The 17,786-nt window shown below is 39.1% G+C and overlaps 1 protein-coding gene across 2 annotated transcripts in view; it reads right to left on the bottom strand.

Annotated features, from left to right (window-relative positions):
- Positions 1-17,483, bottom strand: part of CSTPP1 (centriolar satellite-associated tubulin polyglutamylase complex regulator 1) — a 199,975-nt gene extending 182,492 nt beyond the window's left edge. The window contains exon 1 of one of the 2 annotated variants that reach the window (XM_026004059.2): positions 16,822-17,483. In XM_026004059.2, coding sequence (XP_025859844.1) covers positions 16,822-16,867 — 46 coding nt within the window. In that variant the 5' untranslated portion in view covers positions 16,868-17,483. The remainder of the gene's footprint in view (positions 1-16,821) is intronic. The other variant, XM_072758949.1, reaches the window with a different exon arrangement.
- Between the last annotated feature and the right edge of the window lie 303 nt (positions 17,484-17,786).

Raw genomic sequence — 17,786 nt, 5'->3', positions numbered from 1 at the left:
ATCTTGGATTTTGCAGCCTCCAAGACTGTAAGAAAATAAATTTCTATTGTTTAAGTCATGTAGCCTGTGATCTTGTGTTGTGCCAGCCCAAGCTAACTAACATAGTTGGATGAAAACTGTACATAAGAAACAGTTATATTTCTACATCCTATCCTCAACCTTGTGTAACAAAGTTACTGCCTTTTTTCCACCCAGATATAACATTAGTTTATTCTCTATTAAGAGAGTGAATCACCAGGACCTTGAAATTAGAGACACCAAGAACAGTTGAAGGTAGAGGACCTCTGCTAAAAACAGGATGATTACATTAAAGTCTACATACTGATCTGTAAAACCCTCCCCTGCTTACCACCTAATCTGAAATCCAAAAAGCTCCAAAATCTCAAGGAAAGCTTCTTACATAAAAACAAAACCAGATAAAACATGAAAAATAAGGGGCACCTGGGTGGTGCAGTCAGTTGGGCATCTGACTCTTGGTTTGGCCTCAGGTGGTGATCTCAGGATCATGGGATCAAGCCCCACTGTCAGGCTCCATGCTTGGCTTGGGATTCTCTCTCCCTTTCCCTCTGCCCCTCCTACTCATGCTCTCTCTCTCAAATAAATAAATCTTTGGGGCAGCCCGGGGGGCTCAACAGTTTAGCGCTGCCTTCAGCCCAGGGTGTGATCCTGGAGACCTGGGATCAAGTCTCACATTGGGCTCCCTGCATGGAGCCTGTTTGTCCCTCTGCCTGTGTCTCTGCCTCTCTTTCTCTCTCTCATGAATAAATAAATAAATAAATAAAATATTTTAAAAATAATAATAATAGGGACGCCTGGGTGATTCAGCAGTTGAGCGTCTGCCTTTGGCCCAGGGCATGATCCTGGAGTCCCAGGATCAAGTCCCACATCAGGCTCCCTGCATGGAGCCTGCTTCTCCCTCTGTCTGTGTCTCTGCCTCTCTCTCTATCTCTCATGAATAAATAAAATCTTTTAAAAAATAATAATAATAAATAAATCTTTAAAAAATAATAACAAATAAAAAAATAAACTCAGAAAGAAAAGGAAAATGCAGGGGACATAGATGCAAGCAAAACAAAACAAAACAAAAAATTTAAAAACCTACAATTAATAGGAAGACAAGATAAAATGTTTATTCATGAATTCAGAAAACAAAAAATAAGTAAAGAAATGTAAAATATAATTGTAGATGTTTTTAGAATTCAACAGGATTGGAAAAGTCAAAAATATTCACAGAAGGTACAACCAAAAGAATATGGAAAAGAAGAGAGAACAATAGGAAAATTAGAGCATGAGTCTAATGCCTGAGGAACAACAGTTCCAGAGACAGACATGAGAAAATATCAAATACATAATTCAATAAAACTTCTTAGAACTGAAAGCTATGAATTTCCACATTAAAAGGGTCTCAAAAAAATAAAAAAATAAAAGGGTACAAGGGTACAAAATAAAAGGGACAATGAGTGAGAAAAGCTCTGTACCAATAGACATCTTTATGAAATATCACAAATCAAAATGGCATTATAAAAAGCTAAAAAGGGAGAAATGCTTTGAAAATTCTAAGGAAAAATTATCTCCAACATAGAATCTTATACCCACACAAACTATCCACCAAATGCAAGGGTAATATAAAGACAGTTTCATAGACAAAGATACCTCAGATCTTATTTTGTATGCATCCTTCTCAGAAAGCTACTGGAGGATGCTACCTAACCAAAGGAGTACATAAGGAAAAAGGAAAACACAGGCTTCAGGAAATATGGAATACGACTTGAAAGAGACAAGTAATATACATGATAAGGATAGAGGATTTAGAAAGAAACCAGACCAGATTGAAGTAGGAGGCTACTTAGGTGAATGAGTGCCCCAGGAGAGTTCTCTTGAAGAAAATAAATTGAAACGTAGAGAACACCTGATTGTCTACATAAGCAGGGAGAAGACTGATCTTTTGGTTGGAGTTTAGGGATAAATTAGAGACAAATTTATAGAAAACCAACTAAATAAAAGACAAAGCAATTATTGACTCCAGGAAAAAGAAAAAAAGGCTACACAAAAAAACCCACAAACTCTTCCAATCTTTCTCTCTCATTCTCTCTCTCTCACTCTCTCTCTCTATATATATATATGCACACACACCATTTCCATAGTCATTATAGACACTGAATATTGGCGTGACCAAAAAATCATAACTTTATTAGAAGGCTAGGAGAAAAGGGAGTTTTAGGGGATATAAAAGCACTGAATCCATCACAGGAAGTCATTATCTAAAACTGAAAAATCAAGAACAGCTTAAGCCTGCTATTTAAAAATATACAGGAAAGGGATGCCTGGATGGCTCAGCAGTTGAGCGTCTGCCTTTGGCTCCGGGTTTGATCCCAGAGTCCTGGGATCAAGTCCCACATCGGGCTTCCTGCATGGAACCTGCTTCTCCCTCTGCCTGTGTCTCTGCCTCTCTCTCTCTCTCTCTCTGGGAGTCTCTCATGAATAAATAAAATATTTTTTAAAATAATAAAAATTTAAAAATTAAAATTAAAATATACAGAAAAAAAAGGCAAAAGAAATGGTGAAAAAAATTCGAAGTAGTCTCTTCCAAGGAGTGGGGCTTAGAGGTGAGAAGTTTTGGTACTGTGTTTTGTTAAAACTCTTTAGATATACTTTACCAATAAAATTCTGTAGCTAATAAAAAAACACATTAAATTTTAAAAAATATGTACTCCTCGGATCTGCCCTCTCCTTGCCCATTATTTGTAACATATTGTTTCCTTAAGTTTTTTCCTAAAATAGTTTTTCATTTGTTTCATCTAATTATTACTTTGTAATACTTTTGTATTTTTTCTTCCACCAATTTACAAAGCCAACTTTATTCCTGTTAATGTTCTTTGTTGCTTCTTTTTTCCCCAATAGATTAATTTATGTGTCCTTACTTCAAATGTCTTAATGCTGTCAGATTTCTTGTATTTGTGCCTTTCTTTTTTCCCACAGCAAAAAATACAAACTGTCTTTGCTCTCCTACATCTTTTACTTCTGTTTCTCTAACTCTAAGAACAAAACCCTGAAAATCTGACTTCAAAGACAAAGAGGAGGTGGTGAGGCAAAAAATATCAACTTTCAGCTGTATTTCTAAGCTTAATTCTTCACCTTCCTTACTTTTCATCTCTGTTGGTCAAATATATTTATTCCTTGTAGAGTCAGAGGTTTTTTTTTCCTTTTTTTTTTTTTTTGAGATAATAAGTAACACATGACATATTAGTTTTAGGTGTACAGCATAATCATTCGACATTTGTATATATTATGAAATAATCACCACAATAAATCTAGTTAACACACATCACCACACATAATGACAATTTTTTCTTTTTTTTTTTTAGATTTTATTTATTTATTCATGAGAGACCTAAAGAGAGAGAAAGGCAGATACATAGGCAGAGGGAGAAGCAGGCTTACCTCAGGGAGCCCAATGCGGGACTCAATCCCGGCACTCCAGGATCATACCCTGAGCCAAAGGCAAGTGGCAAACCCCTGAGCCACCCAGGCATCCCATGACAATTTTTTCTTGTGATGACAACTTTTAAGCTCTCTCAGCAACTTTTAGATATACAATACAGTATTATTAACTATAGTCACCATGTTGTGCATTATAGCCCCAGGAGTACTTACTATGTAACTGGAAGTTTGTACTTTTCTCCCAACTTCATCATTTCACTCACCACCCTCCTCAGTTAAAAATAAACTGAGTCTAGTTTATTTTTAGATACCACATATTAGTGAGATCATATGGTATTTGTCTTTCTCTGTCTGCCATATTTTAGCATAATGCCCTCAAAATCCATCCATATTGTTGCAAATGACAGAATTTCCTCTTTTTTAATTGCTGAATAATCTTTGGAGAGTCATTTTAAGACCATCTCAATGGTCTCAAGACCATTCCCTGCCTCAACTGGTAATATCTGCTAATTGAGAAAAATGTTACCTATAAATTGGTTTCAAATATAATAAAATGTTTGTCTATACTAATTATAGTAATAACATCATGTTTTATAAATATATAATTAAATATTTATCCATTTGAAGATCAATAAATTTTTTTAGGACTCAAATACTTTCAAAGATCTCAAAACCGTTTATAGATTAGACACAATACCAATAATGTCTAATGGATAAATGTGGCCCTGGTTCCCACCTCCAAAATAACCTTACACCTCTGCCCTTAACCCCAGAATTCCTTTCTACCTCTTCTGAAAACATATTCAGTTAATAATCATAATTCAGTTAATCATCCTTTCCTTCTCCTGGATCCCCATCTCTCCTTCTACAATGGCTCCCTTTTCCTCCCTTTCCCTCATACTCAAGTCTCTCTCATCTAAAAAATTAAAAACAACAAATTCTCTCTGCTCTTGCTATCACTCCCTCTACTTTTTCCTTCACCAATCAAACAAACTTCTGGGGAAAAATAAATGAGCCCACCTATAGTTTCAACTCCTTCACCCTTCCCATTTACTCCTCCATACAGGAAAATCTTGGCATCCTGCCATACCACTCCAATGAAACTTCTCACCTAATGCCACTAACAACCTCCTTTGCAGCTCTTATCTTGTTTGACCTCTCTGAAGCAACTGATATGACTGAACACTCCCTCCATATTGAAACTCACTCCACCTCCAGTTTCTGCGGCACCACCTTTTCCTCATTCTCCTAAATCTTTTACCAATTACTCTAAGTTTAGGAAGATCAATATCTTTATTTATTGTAAAACTAGCTCTCTGGAGACTACATTTAGGTTCCTACAATGAGTCTCTAACTCCCAAACAAAACAAAACCATTCACAGCAAAGTAACCATCAACACCCAGCAACCAACACAATTATAAAGAACTAAAACCCTAACATTACATGAGCTCACTAAAGGGTAGAAAGGGATTATCCTGATTATTTAGAAATGTTTACAAAGGAAAGAGAGGTGATCTAAGAGAAATGACAGGAGACACAGAGTTAAGAAAGAAAAAAATGAGTAGACAACAGAGATAGGGATAAAACACCTCTGTACTTTGATTTTGAAAGGTAGACATAGGGGAGAAGAAGTTAAACACTCTCCAGTACATCCATGCTTCACCTATAAATAAGGGTAATTAGCTATCAACAATACACCTCACTTTCAGTGGGAGAGATATCTCCACTATAAACACGGTATGCCAGTTTATTGTTTGCATCCCCCAAAATGTGTGCTCCTATTCTTTTTGCACATGGTTGTCTGGCTGAACTTCAATTCCCAGGGCCCTTTGCAATTAGCAGGAGATTATATTAATTTCTCACCTATGAAATGTGAGCACAAGGTGTGTTTGTAACTTCTGCCTTACTTGCATAAGAGGTCTTTACCCTGGAGTCCTTCCTTCCCCTTTTCATTGGCTGGAAATGGCCACAACTGAGGCATCCTAGGAAACCGTGGGTCTCAAATCTTATGAAAATACCAACAACAGAAGAAGAGATGTCAATGATAACTTTGTCATTAAAAAATAAAAATTCTTGGGGTGCCTGAGTGACACAGCTGGTTAAGCATCTAACTCTTGGTTTCAGCTCAGGTCTGATCTCAGGGTCATGGGGTCAAGCCCCACATCGGGATCCACACTCAGGATAGTCGCTTTCTCTCTCCCTCTGCCCCCCACCCCGTTCTTGCTTGTGCACGCTCTCTCTCTCACTCTCTCTCTCAAATAAAGAAAGAAATCTTTAAAAAAATATATAAATTCTTTTTTGGTGTCCCTTTTCTAAACCTAACAATCAAAGCTGTTTTTATTACTTGGCTGAGTTTAAATTTAAAAACTTTCCACTTGGGGAGCTTGATGTCAGGTCCTTCAACAGTAATTATTTTCCCTTAACTACTAGGAAATATGATAAGAAAAAGTTCACAATGTGAGACAAATCAACCACTTCTTTTCCTTGTAAGTGTGTTTCTCCTTTAGAAATATGAAATCAAAACCAAATATTTACTGGAAAAGCAAAGGTCAAAACAGTCCCTATGTCCAGACATGGCAGCAAAGATTAGCAAGACTCCATAGGCTATTCATAGGCATAACCTTGACGAGAAAAACGGCAGGACCATTCTCCCTGAAGACCTAACCTATTTTCTTCTACCTACATATTTACGATTCTGTATCATGCCAACCCTTGAAGAAAAGGCAGAAGATTGCACACATAAGACTTCTGTAAGTTAACCATGCATCTAAATATCAGGTTTGATGGCTTAGAGCCTATCAAAAAAGATGATTTTAGGTCTTCTTAAAAGTTTAAGATACTTGATACATATTAATTAATTTATCCTCTCAGCCCCTTGTGAGGTAGGTTTTATCAACTCCATTTGTTGGGGAAATTTGATCAAGGAGAATAATAATAGCAATTTACAAAAATATTTTCGATTTACAAAATACCTTCCTTATAAAGAGCCCCACATGTTTATCTTCTCAATCTTCTAACATTCCTGTGAGGTAGGTGGTAATATTACCTTTTCCTTTCTTATAGGTAAAATGCTATGGCTCAAGGAGTTTGATGACTTACCCACAAGGTAGCCTGCATTTTATCCACTAACTAGACATACGGCTTCAGATTGACACGAGACCACGACTCAGGTTTGAACTGCACATAATTCAAAAGTGTCAAGCTTCTAGTTTTCTCTATAGCCATCTTTCAGCACATCACATTCCAAAAAGGATTGGGGTCATGCTTATTGTTTAAGCTCATGTGTGCACTGTTTATAAAGCTTATTATCATTTTTCTAAATTGAACTATTTAAGGTTTGTCTAAATGCCCGAAAGCTAAATTATTTTTTGTTTACTGTCTGTGCACTAGCATTGTAAATGATGTCATCAGGAATGTACAAAACTCTTCAACAGAGCTGCAGGGCCAATAAAAGCAACTTGCTTTGGGAAAAGTGCATTTCTTCTTCTTCTTCTTCTTATTCTTATTCTTCTTTTTTTTCTTCTTCTTCTTTTTTTGAAGTAGGCATCACACAAAAAGATGACTCATTAAGCCCAAAAGAGTTGACTCCACCATGTGAGGGCTTCTTATGCAGCCCTCTACAAAGAGACCTGAGTGGCAGCATGAGGCCTCCTCTTCTGTGCATTTTCCTCCAGGCAGAATGTGCATTTGTGTGGCTACATACACAATTATAATCTCCCCTGAAAGGCAATTCCTTCCATATGACAGGCTGAACAGTGGCCTGAGTGCTAGCCTCATGTTGCCTGTGCAGTTAACATGCTGAAATTCCAGACACATTTAATCTCTCCTTTCTGAGAAACTACGATGGGACAGTAGAAGTGAAGCTGGAAAAAACTCCACATAGAGAGAAAGGAGGCCAGCCCAAGCGCCCAAATTCACTTTCTCATGGGCTGAGCTTCTTTGTGTGTTGTCTACTTACGTGTCAATTTGCAGGACTTTGGGGCATGAGAACCATGGAGCTGAGTGGTTCTGGCAGCCTCTCCATTTGACAAGCAAAGCCAAAGACATGTGGCCTTTAGTACATTTCACATTCAAAAGTGTTCTTGTTTCAAACATGACTATTTTAAAATATGTAATTTTCCTATTCAGCACATGTTGTATGTAAGTTGGCCACAGGAGGTGTTCTGCCACAATTTAAAAAAAAAAAAAAAGGCAATGGCCCTAAGGCAGCTGTGTCCCTGCCAGATACCTCTGTTTACGGGGGGCCAGTGGGGCTATCCCAGGTGAGAGAAGTCTGAATTTAACAAACACCTGATATGAAGGTCTGGGCACAAACAGATTTCTGTCTGAGATTACAGAAACTGAAGCTTGTGTTTTATCACAATTACCTGTAATCTCAGGGCCAGATAATAGTATTAACAAGACCTTGAGCTACACAATAGGACAGCTGGAAAAAGGCTCTTACTCTCCAAAGAATAGCGCTTTTAAAAAGCTAATTCAATGAAGAAAAAGAAAGGGCTCTGAAAGTGCCTTCTCAAACAATATTTACTTTTACCGGGTTCCTGCTAATCAAACAAAACTTAGTCAAAAGCTTTTATGAAAAATACATTTGATGATTTCAGCAGTAATTGCTTTGTTCAAAGAAAGGTGCTTAAGAGAAAACATAGCTAATGGGATCAGTAATTTGGTAGGTTCAGATGTGTTTGGGAAAATCCCTCCTCTCTTTGATAAATCATTAAAATTCTGCTCAGATAAATGTGTTTTGACTTGAAATTCCAATCATAGAATGAGCTATTTCCTAAGGCCCCTGGGGAAGTGGTGCAAGAGCAATCCCAATGCAGAGAACCCTGAGATTAGTTTGCAAGGGTAATTCCAGTCTTAATCAAAGCATATTCTCTGCTCAACTATAGGATGGGATCTCCTGGAGATGCCCCCAAAATATATAAAATGTCTTTCCTTCTTAAAATACCATTTTTTCAAAATGGGTTAAATCTTACTGTTATATAACCAAAAAAGCAGAAACTATGGCATCAACCAAGAAATTATCCTTCGGTATAATTAGAGTTTAAAACTAGAATGATCCGGGGCAGATTTTAATCAGTCATCCTTTTTTTTTCATTCATGGAAGGAGGGAAAAAAAGGTCTAGTGTCTCTCCATAGTAGGAATTCAATAACTATTTGTTGAACTGGATTTTTCACTCCCTTCTTAATAAAAAAATTATTCTGTTATTTAAAGCAAACCATTCATTTAACAATTAAGCACCTAATTTGAGCACTGTGCTAGATTTTGGAAATGCTGAGAGAATAGGCCTGCCCTCACGGCTTACATTCTAGTAAGAAACAGACAATAACCAAGTACACAAATAGGTAACTGTGATAAGTGCTAAGAAGGATATGCACAGGATGATGAACTAGAGATAAGCTAATGGATCATTTATCTCTTCTGATCTACTATTATTACTTTTTTTTTTAATTTTTTTTTAATTTTTATTTATTTATGATAGTCACAGAGAGATAGAGAGAGAGGCAGAGACACAGGCAGAGGGAGAAGCAGGCTCCATGCACCGGGAGCCCGACGTGGGATTCGATCCCAGGTCTCCAGGATCGCGCCCTGGGCCAAAGGCAGGCGCCAAACCGCTGCGCCACCCAGGGATCCCTACTATTATTACTTATTAAAACTTTACTGACTCAATCTCCTATTATTACTCAAAGCAAACATGGTATTTGTTTAAATAAAAGTGATGCCCAACTTTTGGACAGCAGCTGGAGGAAAGATTTTAATATTACTTAAATACATAAATGATGAGGTCACAAATTTACAGAACCATTTAAAAACCCTAGAATAACACAGAAATCACCTGCAACTTAGTTACCCTGGAGAAATGGGGGTGGATGGGGATTGGGAACAACATGCCTTAGAATTCACTTGCTTTTTTTTCTCCCAGTGAAAATATCATTTGCTCTTTTTTCCCCCCCCAAAAAATATATTTATTATATTTACTAAATAGCTTACAGAGTCTAGGCTGAACTTCCAGGAACAACTCCCAGAACTGGGCCGCCTAGGGAACTGCTGCCCTGCCATGACTCAGAAGCTGCCAACCAAACTGGGAAACCACCAACACAGCTGCACACATCTGATTCCCCCACTCTAAAACATCACTTACTACACGGTCACTTTGTGTTATTGTCTTTCACGAATATGTCCCATCACCTATATATGGCATTAAGTTTCCCAGGAGGAACACTTTACATTCATGTCTTGCTATACAGAGAGAGGGTATTTAGGAAAGAAGGAACAATTAGGAAGAAAGGGAAAGAAGGAGAATTGGGGGAAGAAGAAATGATCTGTAAAATACGTTCATTATTATTTTAAAGTGACCAGTGTTATATATTATAAATCTAGTTTCCAAAGATTCAGGAAGTCAGTGTAACATCTATAATATTTTATTTCATTTCTTTTCTGCAGCTACCCAACCACTTTAAAGTCCTAAGAGTATTTCTGCTAACTTATGGTAAATAGCAATGTCTCCTAGCATATGGTTGGGTTTGGAAGATTCACTAATTATACTAAAACAAAAATAAGTTTTCTCATCAGGATTCATCCAAAGGCAAACAGATAAATAATAAGTGTCTGACAAAATAAACAAACAAATAAATAAACAAACAAACAAATAATAGAAAGTGTCTGGCAGTAAGACGAGTAAATACCATGTGCTATGATATCAGCAAATACAAAAAATAGGATAACACTTAAGAGTCTTCTACATAGAAAGTCTGTCAGAACCTCTACCAAGGCTTGAAGAAATTATATTAACTTTGAGGCTGGAAGGGACTATATCAGTGATTTTTGGATGTTGTCTTAGTCCAGATACTCTGAAAAGCAGATACCAAGACAGGATCAGACATGCAAGAGATATACTGGGGGGAAAACTCATGGAGCAAATGCAGGGGAGGCTGGGATTGCTGACAGACCACAATGCAGAGCTGACCCTTTAAAGAGAGAGAGAAAGAGAGAGAGAGAGAAAAGAGAATTTAGATAGCAATGCAATGCAAATCCTCAAGCCAAATTCACCACCTAAAGAAGCAGTCACATACCTCATAGAAGTGGGTTTATCCCACCCAGCCATTGACTGGAAGCAGCTTGTGGGAGTGTAACCTCAGTATGAACAGGGTGTTGGATTCAGAGCTGGAGTTGAACATTAATTACCCTTCCCTCCCCACAGCAGGACATCTGAGAGACACATTTTTTATGGCTGCCACAGATACATTATATACTTTTTTTAAAAAGTAGTTATAACAGTATTTATTGAGCACCTACCCAGGTGCTCTAAAAGATATCTAACTCATCTTTGTACACTCTTTTCACAATGTACAGCCAAGCACTGCTCTAAAGGTTTACATGTATGAATAAGTACTATTACTATCTACATTTTGCCCAAAGGGAAACTAAGGCACAGAGAGGTTAAGTAACTTCTTCAAAATCACACAGCTATCGAAACCACACAGATTATTGTCAATAAAACACTCCCAAATGGTTTATTTTTAGAAGTTATGTTCCTCATTGCCTGCCTCTGAGTGATGAATCCAGTGGCAAGAGGGAACTGAAATTTTACTATTCCCTGATCCATCCTGATTCCTAGGATGCCCCCTCCTGGCAGAAATGCTAAAGTAAGCCCTTGGAGTCACCTGGACTTCAACATTTATTTATGCATCGGTCTATGCAATAGTTGGAGCCTCAGTTTTGGAGTTGCCCAAGGTATTTACTCAAAGTTAACATAGAGTTTAACAATATGGGCTTTGTGGAGTCAGACTGATGGATTAGAATTCTGCCTCCCTGACTTACTAACTAGTTGTTAAGTATTATTATGCTGCAGTTTCCTCATCTGTCAAATGGAGATAACAATTAAAATTATCAGGGCACCTGGGTGGCTTAGTCAGTTAAGCATCTGACTCTGGTCCTGATCGCCGGGTCATGGGATCTAGCCTCAGGTTGTGCGATTGGGCCCCAGATCGTGGGATCAAGCCCCGCATTAGGATGCTCAGCGTGGAATCCACTTGTCTCTCTCCCTCTGTTCTTCCTCCTCCTGGGTTGTTGTCTCTCTCTCTCAAATAACTAAAATATTTTTTAATAAATAAAATATTTCATGTGTGTTAATATATGTAAAGCACTTAAAATGTTACCTGGTACATAGTAAGAGCTTAATTCTTTTTTTTTTTTTTTGTCCCTAATTAAGTCTTAATTGTTGTTAGATGCTTATATTTGGGGTACCTTATAAATGAGATTATTCACATTCTATTTAACCTGTTTGGAAGCACCTGGGTGACTCAGTTGCTTAAGTATCTGCCTTCAGCCAGGTCCTGGGATGGAGCCCTGCATCAGACTCCCCACTCAGCAAGGAGTCTGCTTCCCCCTCTGCCTCTCTCCCTGCTCATGCTTGCTCACTCGCTCTCTCTCAAATAAATAAAATCTTAAAAAAAAACCCAAACCCACACATATATATTTGTATTAAGTGTGTCATTGTGAAAGGCTGGTATATAAAGATGAGTAAAATACAATTCCTGATCTCAGGAAACTCATTTGCAACTAATGAACTGTTTAAGAGCTCCACTTCTAACAGGGAAGCAAGGATCACTGCCTTTGCAGCCAAATAAGTATTCGGGTTTGTTTATATGTATCTTCTTGGTGGAGAGGGCAAAACAGGCTATGGAATCAGCAAACTTGGGTCTGAATCCTGGCTTTGTTATGCATCATCACCTATGTGACTTTGTACAAATTAATTACCCTTTCCAAGCTTTTCCTTATTTGTAAAATGAGGTGATATTAATAACTACCAAATGAGATTAACGATACCTACTTTGTGTAGTGGTTGTGAAAAATAAATCAGATAAGGCACACTGCTAAGTATATACGAAGTGCTTAAAAACTACAACTTTAAAAAAAAAACTGTTCAATTTAAAATTCCTCTATTCAATTTAAGATTCCTCCAAAAGTATACCCTCCAAAGGAGAAAGATCATCTCTAATTTCCTAGAGTTATCTGTTATGCCAACCAAACACTAAATTTAGTGAGAATAAGCAGTTTTCATGGAAACAGAAGAAGTAACTTGGAGCATGAGTGAAAGCATACACCTCACTAAATTAGGTGGGGTAAAAAATAAACCTCACACCCTCATGCTTATACTCAGGTCAGCACGTAGGTGGTGTGTTTTGCAAACCTGGGACCAGAACAGGCTGCCCTTCGGCTCTAGAGAGCTCTCCACACCCAACCAGATACACAAACACACCTCAGCCTCTGGCAGAAGCTTCCAATAAGTAGATTTCATAAGGCTGGAAATCTTTCAAGGGTTCTATTCTTATTTCATCTCCTTACCAGCCCTCGGCATTAACACAATTTCTATCATTACATTCTGATGACTGCAGGCATGAACATCCCTGATCTGATTCTGTAATGATGATCTGAAGATCCTAAGCCATTCTAGGGGATGACTGCAGGTTCCTAATCCACAAAGTCAGCGGGGGAATGGATCAATTTGCCCAACTGATGAAAGATTGTTTTCTTCACTAATAGTCAAAAAGGCAAATATTAAGGCCTGGCTAGCAGGCAGAAAGGGAAATCTATAGATATTCGTTGAATAGATAGTCCTATAGTTTCTACCATAATACTAAATCGAAGCCCTCTGACCCATGTGCCAAGGGGTACTCAGCTTTGGCTTTCTGTTTCACTGAATGTGCAGAGCTTTCCTGTTCCTGCAATTTTCTTTTCTCTATATGTATTTCCTTCTCTAGGCCTACACGTGTAACTGACTTCATAATTTATAAAAGAAAGAAAAGAAAAGACAAACCCTCTACAGGTATTTAAATTTTAAAAACCAGGAAATATTTTATTAATTTATAAAGAATGGTTTTCAATGGTCATTAAATTGAGCGTGAATACATCAAAACAGCGTCCCCGTAAAAGAGACCAACTGTAATGGATAGGGGTTGTTCTCAACTAAAGACAAATGCATTGCACAGAATTGTATGGTCTGATGAACCATGAAGAAGCCAGTAAGTACTATCACCCTGCTCAGGGCAGTATGACTGTCCGGATGCTGAATGGCACAGGGAAATAAGACACTTAAATATGCAACAGAGCCTGAAGAAGCACTTGTCCAGGGTTTAGATATTAGGTGGAAGGGTGGACACTGGAGCTTTCTGAATCAAGTTGAGACTCTGATTTTGTTTGTAGACTCATTATCAGCATTGCCACTGAATTAGTCTTCTTGAAAAACCCACTATGGAGGGACCACCAACTTCTATTCAGCAAAGCACTTAGTGTGTTAAATACGCCAAGACTTTGAGGTATATTATTTCAACAGCATGGGACACCTGGGTGGCTCAATGATTGAGCATCTGCCTTCGGTTCATGGCGTGATCCGGGGTCCTGGGATACAGTCCCACATCGGGCTCCCCATAGGGAGCCTGCTTCTCCTGCCTATGTCTCTGCCACTCTCTGTGTCTCTCATGAATAAATAAATAAAATCTTTAAAAAAAATAAATAGCAAACACCCAAGGGACTGAACAATGGACTAGGTTTTTCAAATATTTTATAGATTCATTGAATATGGGGTAAATAAGATAAAATACATAATCCTTTGCAAAGGTCTAGACATTGCTATTTTTTTAAGATTTTATTTATTTATTCATAGAGACAGAGAGAGAGAGAGAGAGAGAGAGAGGGAGAGAGGCAGAGACACAGGCAGAGGGAGAAGCAGCCACCATACAGAGAGCCTGACGTGGAACTCGATCCAGGGTCTCCAGGATCACTCCCTAGGCTGCAGGCAGCACTAAACCGCTGCACCACCGGGGCTGCCCTAGACATTGCTATTATTATTCATTTGATACAAAATTATCTGTGATATAACTATGCCATTTTGACTAATGGATGTGGTCAATTAATCTCTATATATATACATATATATACACACACACACACATATATATAAACACACAAATATACATGTACATATGTGTACATATATACTCATATATATGTATATATATGCAGACATATATACCTCTTTCTATATATATGTATACCTTTAAGAAACCAAATAGCCCTTAAACTTGGTAAAAAGATGCTCAATTACACAAAAGAAATGTACATTAAATCTACCCTGGAACTAACTGCCACTTAATAGGTTGAAAGCATTCAAAAATTTGATATATTTTGTTGGAAAGACTATAGGGAAACAGGTATTCTTATATTGCTAGTGGCAATGTAAAACAGTACAACTTCTATGAAGGGCAATTTGGTAAATCCACCAATATTTAAAATACATATTTACCTGACCGACCAATTATACTTTGCAAAATTTGTCTTTGCAGGTATACTAGTAAAGGAACAAAATTGCAGGTTATTCAGTGGAGTATTTTTAGTGATAGCAAAAGGCTAAAAATAACTTGTCTGCCAATAGAGAATTGGCTAAATTATTTAAATACTATGTAACTAAAAAAAATTTTTTAAAAGGAAGCTTTCCAAGACTGACATTTTACTCTAAGATCTATTAAATGAGAAAAGTGTGCACTATACTCTCCCTTATGTACGTAATAAACTAATTTGGAAGGATATATAGGAAACCAGTCATAATGGTTACTGCTGTGGTGCTAAGGGTGGAGGAAAACTGGTAGATGGTGGAAGGGGGAGTGGGAGGAGACTTCACTATAAACTTCTTCATATTTTTAATGCAATTTCCATAGTACCAATTAAAACATTTAAACTAGGGACACCCGGGTGGCTCAGTGGTTGAGCGTTTGCCTTTGGCTCACGGCATGATCCCAGGGTCCTGGGATCGAGTCCCACATCAGGCTCCCCAGAGAGCCTACTTCTCCCCTCTGCCTATGTCTCTAAAAATTTAAACTAGAATTTTTTTGCATTAAAATTTTTTTATAGTGGGGATCCCTGGGTGGCTCAGCAGTTTGGCGCCTGCCTTTGGCCCAGGGCGTGATCCAGGAGTCCTGGGATCGAGTCCCACGTGGGGCTCCTGGCATGGAGCCTGCTTCTCCTCCTCCTGTGTCTCTGCCTTTTTCTCTCTCTCTGTGTGTCTATCATAAATAAAAATAAATAAATAAATCTTTTAAAAAAATTTTTATAGTATATCCATACTATTGAATATTACTGTGATAAAAAGAAATGAGCTATCAAGCCAGGAAAACACATGGAGGGCCTTAAGTTCATACTGCTAAGTGAAAGATGCCCATCTGAAAAGGTTACATACTGCATGACTGCAATTGCATGTTATTTTGTAAAAGTAAAACTTCAGAGACAGTAAAAAGGTCAGTGGATGCCAAGGGTTGAGGGGCAGAAGGAAGGATGAACAGACAGAGCACAAATTTCTGGGGCAGTGAAACTACTCTGTATGATACTATAATGGCAGATACATGACGCCTATTAGTCAAAACCCAGAGAACTGTACAACACAAAGAGTGATCCCTCGTGTAAAGCAAGGACGTCATTAATAATAACGTATGAATACTGATTCATCAATTTTAACAAATGTACTACATTAATGTCAGATGTTAATCACAGGGGAAACTGAGTGAAGGGGAGAGAGTAGATGGGAACGGCTCTACAACATTTGCTGCTCAATTTTCCGTAAACTTAAAATTCCTCAATAAAATAAAGCCTCTTTTTTTTTTTTTTTTTAATGTGCATACATCCTCTTTTCTCCCAGCAAAGGCCTTACACATTGAAAGTGCTCAATAAAGGAACAAATAAAATTCCTTCTTACAGCTACTGTCTTAGTGGTCAAGAGCTCAAGCTCTGGAGCGGGCAAATCAGCTTCTGATTTTAGCTCTACCATTTTCTAGCTGTTGTGGCCCTTACTTATCCAGGTCACCTCTTCAGCCTCAGTTTCTCCGTCTGCAAAATGGAAGGAAAACTCAGTATTTCTTTCCTAAGGCTGTTGGGAAGACCAAATCAAAAAATGCACGTAAAAGGCTTAGTTAGCATTGTGCCTACGGGAAAAAGAAATGCTCAAAAAATGTGAGTGGCCGCTATTAGGGTGACATAATTGTCCACAGAATGGCTTGGTTTGGCACTTCAGGTTCCAAGGTTACTCCACCACCAGCATGATCTGTAACGTCCCCCACAAGGCCCCCAAATTTCAGCTCCAGTTTGGACACGATCCACATAGCCTGAGCCCGTACACCACTTCAGACGTTCTCTGACACCCCCCCCCCCCCACCCCCCATCCCAGATGCTGTTTTCCCCCCTGGCTCGGCCTCCCTCGTCCAGGCCCGGGAACGGCCCCTCCGCATCCCACCCCGACCCGTTCCCACTCAGCCCCCTCTTCGCCTCCTCCCCAGACCCTGGCCTGTCTGCACTCCTCTCCTTCTGCGAGGCTGAAGGAAGCTCCTACCCAGATACTCGTAGTCCGGTAGGGCTAGGCGCTCCGGACTCAGCATCCTTCGACCAGTGGGAGAGCTTCCAGGCTCTAGCTCTCCGGCTTCCGGAACCCAGGTCGCCGGCTCTCTCCGTTGCCGTGGCAACCACGCGGCGGGAGGGGGGCGGGAGGCGGAGGAGGGTGTCACGCAAACAGTGTCCGTCTCGCAACCCCTAAGCTCGCCACACGGGTTCCGGGCGCAGTCGCTTCGCGGCGGTCGAGGTCTGCTAGGACCGCCGTTCTGGGCGAGTCAGGTTTTAGAGGAAGCTGAGTCCAGGGTTCTCTTGGAGCCTCTCTCGCGCTCGAAAAATTGTCAGCCCCGTGCAACCGCAGTTTCTGAATTTCATAACTACTCTTGCTGCTCTATACAGCTGTCGTCCTCACAGTAATAGCTCCCACCCCTAAATTCCCTTCAACATTTAGTGTCCCAATACCTACCTGTAGCTCTCTTTACTATTTACTGTCTTAAATTGCTACCAAGTGCTTCCACAGGCGTAGGTTTTAGCTGCTCCTTGAGGTCCGGGCTGGACACGCAGAAAGGTGGTTGTTACATCCTCTACAAGAGTTCTTTGACATTTCCTCTCAAATTCCTCTTCATCTTTGGTCCTCCCTTCTACCCTCCATCCCTTACTTACCATGTGATCCCCTTCTCGGGTGTCTTTCCTTTTTCCTACCGAGACACTTCACTTCTTAAGGGGATGGGGTCCACAACCGAGGAGGACACTATTGCATTTTTTTTTCTTCATATGTCTAATTTCTCACTTCTCTTTTTAAGAAGGGAGAGGGTTTTTTTTTTTGTTTTTGTTTTTGCTTTTTTTAAGATGTATTTATTTGTTTGAGAGAGAAAAGAGAAAGAGCAAGTGCGTGAGCAAAGGGGCAGAGGGAGAAGGAGCCTGAAGTGGGGGGCTCCATCCCAGGATCTGGGATCATGACCCGAGCTG

The sequence above is a fragment of the Vulpes vulpes genome, chromosome 5 (assembly GCF_048418805.1).
Source record: "Vulpes vulpes isolate BD-2025 chromosome 5, VulVul3, whole genome shotgun sequence".
In the NCBI taxonomy this organism is placed as follows: Eukaryota; Metazoa; Chordata; class Mammalia; order Carnivora; family Canidae; genus Vulpes; species Vulpes vulpes.
Note: the sequence above shows the minus strand (reverse complement) of the source record. Positions and strands in the feature narration are given on the sequence as shown.